At 43.9% G+C, this 9,903-nt stretch overlaps 1 protein-coding gene across 5 annotated transcripts in view; it reads right to left on the bottom strand.

Annotated features, from left to right (window-relative positions):
• Positions 1–295: 295 nt before the first annotated feature.
• LOC110530920 (wiskott-Aldrich syndrome protein family member 1) overlaps positions 296–9,903 on the bottom strand; it is a 157,645-nt gene continuing 148,037 nt past the window's right edge. For all 5 annotated transcript variants that reach the window (XM_036985467.1, XM_036985465.1, XM_036985468.1 and 2 more), the window contains 4 exons: positions 6,594–6,766; positions 4,283–4,459; positions 2,377–2,927; positions 296–2,074 (listed from right to left, as the gene is read on the bottom strand). In XM_036985467.1, the coding sequence (XP_036841362.1) occupies positions 1,914–2,074; positions 2,377–2,927; positions 4,283–4,459; positions 6,594–6,766 (1,062 nt within the window). In that variant the 3' untranslated portion in view covers positions 296–1,913. The remainder of the gene's footprint in view (positions 2,075–2,376; positions 2,928–4,282; positions 4,460–6,593; positions 6,767–9,903) is intronic.

Raw genomic sequence — 9,903 nt, 5'->3', positions numbered from 1 at the left:
TAGTTGATGCGGTTACTAAAACAGCTGTATTGTTCGATTGGTTGAATATTTTTTTCTTCAGATTTCAATATCAGAGAAGTTGACTAAGATTTCATACACTAAGTTGTTGTACAACTTGTTGGGAAAGTGGTAAATGTAGTTGATGTGTTAACTTTTGGAAGTCACAGCTAAGAATGGGAGTTTTTAACAATGGGAGCTTTAGAATGTTGAAGAAATGCCATTAAAGTGGATGAGGTTTAATAATAAAAGCTTAATAGTTAAAAGTCACATTAATAAAACACACAACAACAACTACTAAAACATAACATTAGCTTTTATTAACTCAAGCAAATTGTTACAGTCAACAGTTACATGTTATACAGCATATTGTTTGAACCCAGGGTTCATTTTCCTCTCTCCCACTCCCCAAACATAGAAACAGTTAATTCATACCAGAACAGGCAAAAAGTAGTAACAGCACAATACATTCATCAACTCAACGATATGTCTGTACAAACAATAAGGCAAGTAGAAGAAAGAACAAAAGAAAGAAAAGGACTGCAGGCATCTTCAAAGGGAGCCGTGAAGGCAGATGAATCCTTCTTTCTCATCATGGCCCCACCCCCTTGGCAGCAGAAACACGGGTAGACTAATGGCGTTAATTCATTTAAATTCTTCATAGTAACTGTTAGGGCTCTATTCAATGTGTATCGCTGAAGATCAGCATTACAGCGTGATTGAAATGTAAAGGCAATTTTCCCAAGTTAACGGAGACCGCATTCACAGTAAATGCAGCACCTGTCGGCTCAATCGGAAATTATCTTAAAATGTGTATTGCACAATCTGTAACACTTCAGCGATACAGATTGAATAGAGCCCTTATTTAGTGTTCTAGAGTCAAACGAGGTAAAGCTTCTCGTTAGTTGACACACAGAGAGGGAACCCAGGAAATAATCTGCCTTCTAAAAGTGGTTCCTATTGCTCAGACCCCACTGAGCAAAGACGTCAACTCAACATCTATTCCACGTTGGTTCAACATAATTTCATTGAAATTAAGTGGAAACAACGTTGATTAAACCTGTGTGTTCCCAGTGGGACACTACTGTTAAGTGGTTCTGATTATTCTAATATCTCACCATAATTCTTCTTTATCTTCATCATCAGAATCAGACAACAATCATCACATAACATATCATCATCACAATATTTTCCTTGTTCTTAGGTGATAAGTCAAATCCGGATGATATAAAACACAGAACAACTCCAATAAATCACATCAGCAAATAACCACAGCCGACTGGTATTCAGGATGGCTACCATCCTTCAAGTAGTTCATATTGGCAACAACTGGCCCATTTAAAAACTGCATGTGTTTTTCTGTTAGAAAAGAAACTCCAAGAAGAGATAATAAAATACAGAATCCATTCATCTCCACTTTGGCCCACCAGGAGGCAGGACAGAACTAAGGACAGAAGTGTCATGCCACTTTGTTACGCTAATACTGAACAGCGAGAAACAAACAGGAAAACAAACAAAAAAGTTTTTTCTTTAAAAGGTTTCATTTGGAAACAACTGTACACAAGGAGGATTTCATAATATTGGAGGATAAAGAAGGAACATAACATGACAGCAACTGACCGATGTGCAGTAGTGTAGAAAAATGAGTACAAAAACATAACCCGACCAGAACACATGGAACATACAACTGACGTGGAGCTTTTCATCCGAACACACATAGAAGAACGGTAATTGACAGAGAGAGAGAGAGAGAGGGAGAGAGAGGGGTGTAGAGTAGTGTATGAAAGGGAAGTAAAACAGGACTGACAGAGGAGAGCAGCGTTGTAAGGACAAACTTCTGACGTCTCGAAAGGGGGTACAGTTGAGTGACAATTTTGCCCTCTGTCCCCTTCTCTTCTCCTCTCCATCCATCTCGTTCACTCCATCCAGTCTCCCTCGTCGAACTCCGACTCATCCTCCGAGTCGGAGTACTCGACGGCGATGCGTCGGGACAGGATGGTGGCCACGTCGTTCCCCACACGCGCGTGTTTGGCCGCCTCCTGCTCCCTCTGCTCCTCCACCTTCCTGAGCTGGATACCTTGGGGGAGGGAGGCAAAAAGGGAGGGGGAAGGAAGGAGTCGGGTGGGGTGGGGGCAGAGAGAGAGAGAGATCACATAAGTCCAACTCTCTTTCTCTGTCCTCAATATCAAGGACAAGACAAAGTGCTAGCTAGTTCCCTTTAAAAGGAACACCACTTTAGATTCTGCAACCTATAAGACAGAATGGAACAGCTTTTTTCTGTTATAAAACTGTCCAATGACTACGCACATTGAGCTTCGGACGCTACCATATTACCCCAATACCCATATCTACTGGCTGATACACTGAGGCCCCACCCACCTTTGCGGATGGCCTCCAATAAGACGCTGCGTGCGTCACTGATGGGTGGCAGGCTGGCAGAATGTTTCTTTCCACTGGAGTGAGAGGCTGGGGACCCCACGGCACCTGACAGGAAGGAAGGCACGGGGGGCGGGCCTGGCGGGCAGGGGGAGGAGATCCGTGCTCCTGGGAGGGGCAGAGGAGGAGGAGGGGGCGGGGGCAGTACAGTGCCATCTGATTGGTGAGGGGGTGGGCCCTTGTCCAGGATCTGTTGGAGGCGTGCCGGGGAGGAGAGGTGGAGGGGAGGAGCCACGGGAGGAGGGGCAGGGTGGAGGACGCCAGGGGCAATCTGGAGGGGGGCGGGGGGAGGGGGGATGGCTGGGGTCTGCTGCTGGACTGGTAGAGGAGGGATAGGGGGAGGAGGGGTGCCCCGTGGGCCAGAGCTGGACATGGAAGGCAAGGGGGGAGGTGGAGGAGGCAAGGGGGGAGGTGGAGGGGGAGGGGTGTTGGAATTGAAGCCATGCATCTGTGCTGGAGACTGGGGTCTGCTGTCTGAAAAACCTGAACTGGAGCTGAGGAGAGAGAGAGGCAGAGACAGAAAGAGAGAGACAAACAAAGAGAAAGAGGTACTGTTAACCGGAAGCTAACTTATAATCAGGTTGGGGGGGGCAAGAGAGAGCAAGAAATGGAAGAAAATCTAATGGAGATAACAGGGAGATGGAAAGTAAAGCAAGAAGGAGAAAGCTGTACTGTGTTATGTCCGGTGCCATCTAGAGCCGTGTTTCCCAACCCTGGTCCTTGAGTACCCCCAACAGTACACAGTTTCGTTGTAGCCCTTGGCAAACACATCTCCTTTAACTTATTGAGGGCTTGATGATTAGTTGACAAGTAGAATCAGGTGTGCTTGTCCAGGGATACAAAAAAAAATGTGTACTGTTGGGGGTACTCAAGGACCAGGGTTGGGAAACACTGATCTAGAGTCAATAAGTCTGGGCTGAAAACAAAAGGTCAACACAAAGGGTGCGTGTACTACAGGTTCTCTCGCTCGCTCTGTCTCTTTCACTCTCATTGAGGTAATTTCTCCTGACATGTTCTCTCTCTCTCCACATCTATCCCGATCTCTTCCTGTCCCTGACTAACACTTACTTGTCATGCTAAGCATTACATAACTGATGTCTAGTCATCCAAACACTGTGTGCGTCAAACAAATACATTAGTCTGACATGCATGGTCTATACAGAACTAGAGAAAAGGCAAAAGAAAGATTGAAACACAACAATAATTTGGAGAGGATGTGGAGGGGATAGAGCAAAATAAGAGATGGGGGGGAGATAGCAGAGAGAGAAAAAGGAGAGAGGGGGTAGATAGAAAGAGCAAGAGAGAGAGAAACTGCTCCAGTGTCCTTATTCCCTCTCTCTTCTCTGATTCCTCCAGAGATTGGAAGAGTGAGGACTGTGTTAGCTCTACAGGGAAAACGTCTGCCTCGGCCCTCGCTAGCCTTAACACCTTATCGATCCCTTCAACAGCTCCATCTGTCCTCACCTTCGATCCACTATCCCCGCTTCCTCCCATCCCATCCCATCCCATCCATCCATCCATGTGTTCATATTTCCCTCTTTTCCTCTGCCCACGCTCGGATAAGAAAATTCTGGGGATGGGAAACACATCTGCAGCCGCTCGCATCCCATCATTAGAGTTAACCAGAACAAAACACAACACAATAGGCTAGAGAACGGAGCAACAAAGCAAAGAAAAGAACTGAACTGGAAACATTTTTTAAATTTTGTATTCACTTGAATAGCGTCCTCAGACTGAAAAGCGTCCTCAGAGTCAAAGCCAGAGAGCCAAAGAGGTGGTGGGAAGAATTTGTGTGCCTGTGTGTGTGTGTGTGTCTGCCTCTGTGTGTGTTTGTCTGTGTGTCACCCACCTGATCATGGAGGGGGGTTTGATGTCTCCCAGAGGGTGCATTGGGGGCAGTGGTGGGGGGTCGTGGGGTCGCGTGTACATTCTGTCCCCAGGACGGTTCAGTAGCTCGTTCATTTGACTGTAGGGCAGCGCTGCTAGGGAGAACGGCCCGTCCATCCCTTCCAAGTACATAGGAGCTCTGAGAGAGAGAGGGGGAAGAGTTAGAGTGGGATACACCCACTCCATATGCAAAGGAGCTCTGAGGGAGACACAAAAAGGGGGAGGGGGGGTTACAAATGCTACATATAGAGTAGCGTTGGGGTTTAACATTTCTAGGGTTTAACCTTTCTAGGGTTTAACCTTTCCGCTAGCGGAACTCGACAACATTCCGCTGAAAAGGCAACACGCAAAATTCAAAAATATTTTTTTTGAAATATGTAACTTTCACACATTAACAAGTCCAATACAGCAAATGAAAGATAAACACCAGAGCCGCCACCGAGGTTAGATACCCACCCAGACCCTCCCATATAGGTTTAGGTTTGCGGCCGGGAGTCCGCACCTTGGGGGGGGGGGGGGGGGGGGGGGGGGTACTGTCACGCCCTGACCTTAGTTATCTTTGTTTTCTTCATTATTTTGGTTAGGTCAGGGTGTGACGAGGGTGATATATGTGTTTTTGGCCAGTCTAGGGTTTTTGTATGTTTATGGGGTTGCCCAGTCTAGGTGTTTTTATGGCTATGGTTGCCGAGATTGGTTCTCAATCAGAGGCAGCTGTTTATCGTTGTCTCTGATTGGGGACCATATTTAGGTAGCCATATTCATTGGGTATTTTGTGGGTTATTGTCTGTGGTTAGTTGCATGTCAGCACTCGTTATATATAGCATCACGTTCGTGTTGTTGTTTTGTATAGTTTGTTTAAGTGTTCTTCATTTTCATGAAAGAAGAATGTATTCATATCACGCTGCGCCTTCGTCTCCTCGTTATGACGAACGTGACAGTTAATCTACCCATCGTGTCCGAATTCAAAATTGCTTTACAGCTAAAGCACAACATATGATTATGTTAGATCACCGCCAAGTTGAAAAAACACACAGCCATTTTTCCAGCCAAAGACAGGTGTCACAAAAAGCAGAAATATAGATAAAATGAATCACTAACCTTTGATGATCTTCATCAGATGACACTCATAGGACATCATGTTACACCATACATGTATGTTTTGTTCGATAATGTGCATATTTATATCCAAAAATCTCAGTTTACATTGGTGCCTTACGTGCAGTAATGTTTTGATTCCAAAACATCCGGTGATTTTGCATAAATACTCATAATAAACATTGATAAAATATACTAGTGTTATTCACAGAATTAAAGATAGACATATCCTTAATGCAACCACTGTGTCAGATTTCAAAAAAACTTTACGGAAAAAGCATAATCTGAGAACGGCGCTCAGAACCCAAAACAGCCAGAGGAATCATTTTGGAATCAACAAAGTTAGAAACAACGCTATAAATATTCACTTACCTTTGCTGATCTTCAACAGAAGGCACTCCCAGGAATCCCAGTTCGACAATAAATGCCTGATTTGTTCCATAAAGTTCCATAATTTATGTCCAAATAGCCACTTGCTGTTAGCGTGTTCAGCCCAGTAATCCATCTTCATGAGGCGAGAGCATGTCATCCAGACAAAAACTCGAAATGTTCCGTTACAGTCCTTTAGAAACATGTCAAACGATGTATGGAATCAATCGTTAGGATGTTTTTAACATAAAACATCAATAATGTTCCAACCGGAGAATTCATTTGTCTTCAGAGAAGCTCTGGAACGAGAGGTAACTCTGTCAGGAGCGTGCGTCATGAGACCAAGGCTCTCTGCCAGACCACTGACTCAAAGAGGTCTCATGAGCACCTCCTTTATAGTAGAATTCTAATTCAAGTTTCAAAAGATAGTTGACATCTAGTGGAAGCCCTAGGAAGTACAACCTCATCCATATCTCAATGTGTATTCGGTAGGCCAAGCTTTGAAAAACTACAAACCTCAGATGTCCCACTTCCTGGTTGGATTTTTCTCAGGGTTTCACCTGCCATTTGAGTTCTGTTATACTCACAGACATCATTCAAACAATATTAGAAACTTCAGAGTGTTTTCTATCCAATACTAATAATAATATGCATATATTAGCATCTGGAACAGAGTAGGAGGCAGTTCACTCTGGGCACGCTATTAATCCAAAAGTGAAAATGCTGCCCCCTATCCCTAAAAGGTAAATTAATAGCATTCCACAATGCTCCATGTACGAAGATACAAGGAAGCGCACATGCATACTCACCCAGACCTGTCGTGGTAGGTGGCAGAGCCGTTAGCCTCTCTTTCTTTCAAGGCCTCCTCAGAGTTGTCCTCAGCTAGCTCCGCCCCCAGCGCCAGTTTCTGCCACTCCTTCTTCCGGTCGTGAGGAGCCCGGGGTACCTTCTCAGTCTCCAGAGTACGGTCGTTTCCCCTTACCTAGAGGAGAGACGATGGAGGACGAGAAGGAAGAGAGGACAGACACGGGTTTTAATCTGCACAGAACTATTAGACAGAAACACAGAACTTTCCTACACCCCTCATGTCTGCTCTGATCACAAGTAGGGGGAAGAACTATCTGTTAATTTGACAAAGAGAGTGAGAAAGAGGTGAGTTGAAAGACAGGAGGCAACAGAGAGAAAAGAGATTGAACAGAGAGAGTGCATACATTTCTGTGCCCATAACTAAAAACTAAACATCCATCATCTAGGCGGCGCGCACACACAAGCAAATATTATTTTGCCTCTTGGTTTTGCACAGCTGCTGTTGTCATAGCGAATCCTCTCATTTTCATTGGAGACTAAGCAATATGGCATATTTACATAAAAACTGAGTAGGGTGCTCATTCTACACATACAGTCCATTCGGAAAGTATTCAGACCCCTTCCCCTTTTCCACATTTTGTTACGTTACAGCCTTACACTAAAATGTATTACAATTTAAAAAATTATCACAATCCACACAGCATCCCATAATGACAAAGAAAAAAAAGTTTTTTAAGAAATGTTTGCAAATGTATTAAAAATAAACAACAGACATGCATTATTAATATAAGCACTCAGACAATTTGCTATGAGACTTGAAATTGAGCTCAGGTGCATCCTGTTTCCATTGTTCATCCTTGAGATGCTTCTACAACTTGATTGGAGTCCACCTGTGGTAAATTCAATTGATTGGACATGATTTGGAAAGGCACACACCTGTCTATATAAGGTCCCCCACAGTTGACAGTGCATGTCAGAGCAAAAACCAAGTCATGAGGTCGAAGGAATTGTCTGTAGAGCTCCAAGACAGGATTTTGTTGAGGCACAGATATGGGGAAGGGTACCAAAAAATGTCTGAAGCATTGAAGGTCCCCAAGAACACAGTGGCCTCCATCATTCTTAAATGGAAGAAGTTTGGAACCACCAAGACTCCTAGAGCTGGATGCTTGGCCAAACTGAGCAATCGGGGGAGAAAGGCCGTTGTCAGGGAGGTGATCAAGAACCCAATGGTCACTCTGACAGATCTCCAGAGGAACCTCTGTGGAGATGGTAGAACTTTCCAGAAGGACAACCTTCTCTGCAGTACTCCACCAATAAAATCACATATTATTGGTCATATACACATATTTAGCAGATGTTATTGCGGGTGTAGCGAAATGCTTGTGTTCCTAGCTTCTACAGTGCAGTAGTATCTAACAATTCACGAAAATACACACTAATCTAAAAGTAAAAGAATGGAATTAAGAAATATATAAATATTAGGACGAGCAATGTCGGACTTGGCAGACTAAAATACAGTAGAACAGAATACAGTATATACATATGAAATGACTAAAGCAGTATGTAAACATTATTAAAGTGACTAGTTTTCTATTATTAAAGTGACTGTGATTCCATGTCTATGTATATAGGGCAGCAGCCTCTAAGGTGCAGGGTGGAGTAACCGGGTGGTAGCCAGCTAGTGATGGCTATTTAAGTCTGATGGCCTTAAGATAAAAGCTGTTTTTCATTCTCTCTGTCCCAGCTTTGATACACCTGTACTGACCTCGCCTTCTGGATGGTAGCGGGGTGAACAGGCCGTGACATCGGGTGCTGTAGGTGTCCTGGATGCCCCCGGTGATGCGTTGGGCTGAACGCACCACTAAGGCTGTGGCAGTCATGAAATTCCATCAGTCGGTGATTGTCAAGCAAATAACTGACAGTTTCACAGTAATTGACCGTTAATTAACATAAACACATTTCCTGGCTTCCACATGTTGCCTACAAGCCGCTGATGCAGGTCTTTGGAACATCTACATTTTAAAAAGTCAAATAAATCCATGTAATATAGCCTACACCTTCACAATAAATACATTTTTACATAGATATTCCTCTTGTACAGATGGGATAGGGAGGTGTGCAGTGCGATTGCATCGTCTGTGGATCTATTGGGGCGGTATGCAAATAGAAGTGGGCCTAGGGTGTCAGGTAAGGTAGAGGATATATGATCCTTATTAACTAGCCTCTCAAAGCACTTCATGATGATGGAAGTGAGTGCTACGGGGTGATAGTCATTTAGTTCAGTTACCTTTGCTTTCTTGGGTACAGGAACAATGGTGGACAGCAAGTGGGGACTGCAGACTGGGATAGGGAGAGAATGTATACGTCCGTAAACACTCCAGCCAGCTGGAGACCTTTATGGTAGAGTGGCCAGACAGAAGTCACTCCTCAGTAAAAGGCACATGACAGCCCCCATGAGAAACAAGATGCTCTGGTCTGATGAAATCTAGATTTAACTATTTGGCCTGAATGCCAAGCATCACGTCTGGAGAAAACCTGGCACCGTCCCTATAGTTACGCATGGTGGTGGCAGCATCATGCGGTGGGGATTTCTTTCAGCAGCAGGGATTGGGGGACTAGTCAGGAACAAGGGAAAGATGAACGGAGCAAAGTACATAGAGATCCTTGATGAAAATCTGCTCCAGAGTGCTCAGGACCTCAGACTTGGAAAAGGTTCACCTTTCAACAGAACAACAACTCTAAAGCACACAGCCAAGACAATGCAGGAGTTGCTTCGGGAAAAGTCTCTGAAGTCCAGCCAGAGCCCGGACTTGAACCCCATCGAACATCTCTGGAGAGACCTGAGAGCTTAGGGGATCTGCAGAGAAGGGGAGAAACTCCCCAAATACAGGTGTGCCAAGCTTGTAGCGTCATACCCAAGAAGACTTGAGGCAGTAATCGCTGCCAAAGGTTCTTCAACAAAGTACTGAGTAAAGGGTCTAAATACTCATGTAATATGATAATTTCGTTTTTTTAAATACATTTGCAAAAATGTATAAAAACCTGTTTTTGCTTTGTCATTTTGGGGTATTATGTTTAGATTGATGAGAAAAAAATATTACATCAATTTTAGAATAAGGCTGTAACGTAACAATATGTGGAAAATTCAAGGGGTCTGAATACTTTCTGAATGCACTGTATATTGTTGGAATCGGCTAAACTTTGAACATTGAGATATTAAATAAATGATAGAGAAGAAGCCTAGAATAGAAGGAGTGAAAGAGAATAGGTTTTAATGTCAGAAGTTAATGGTTCTCTGTAGGAAGACAGATA

The sequence above is a fragment of the Oncorhynchus mykiss genome, chromosome 8 (assembly GCF_013265735.2).
Source record: "Oncorhynchus mykiss isolate Arlee chromosome 8, USDA_OmykA_1.1, whole genome shotgun sequence".
Taxonomy (NCBI): domain Eukaryota; kingdom Metazoa; phylum Chordata; class Actinopteri; order Salmoniformes; family Salmonidae; genus Oncorhynchus; species Oncorhynchus mykiss.
The sequence above is the reverse complement of the archived record's forward strand: the minus strand, read 5'-3'. Positions and strand labels throughout refer to the sequence as shown.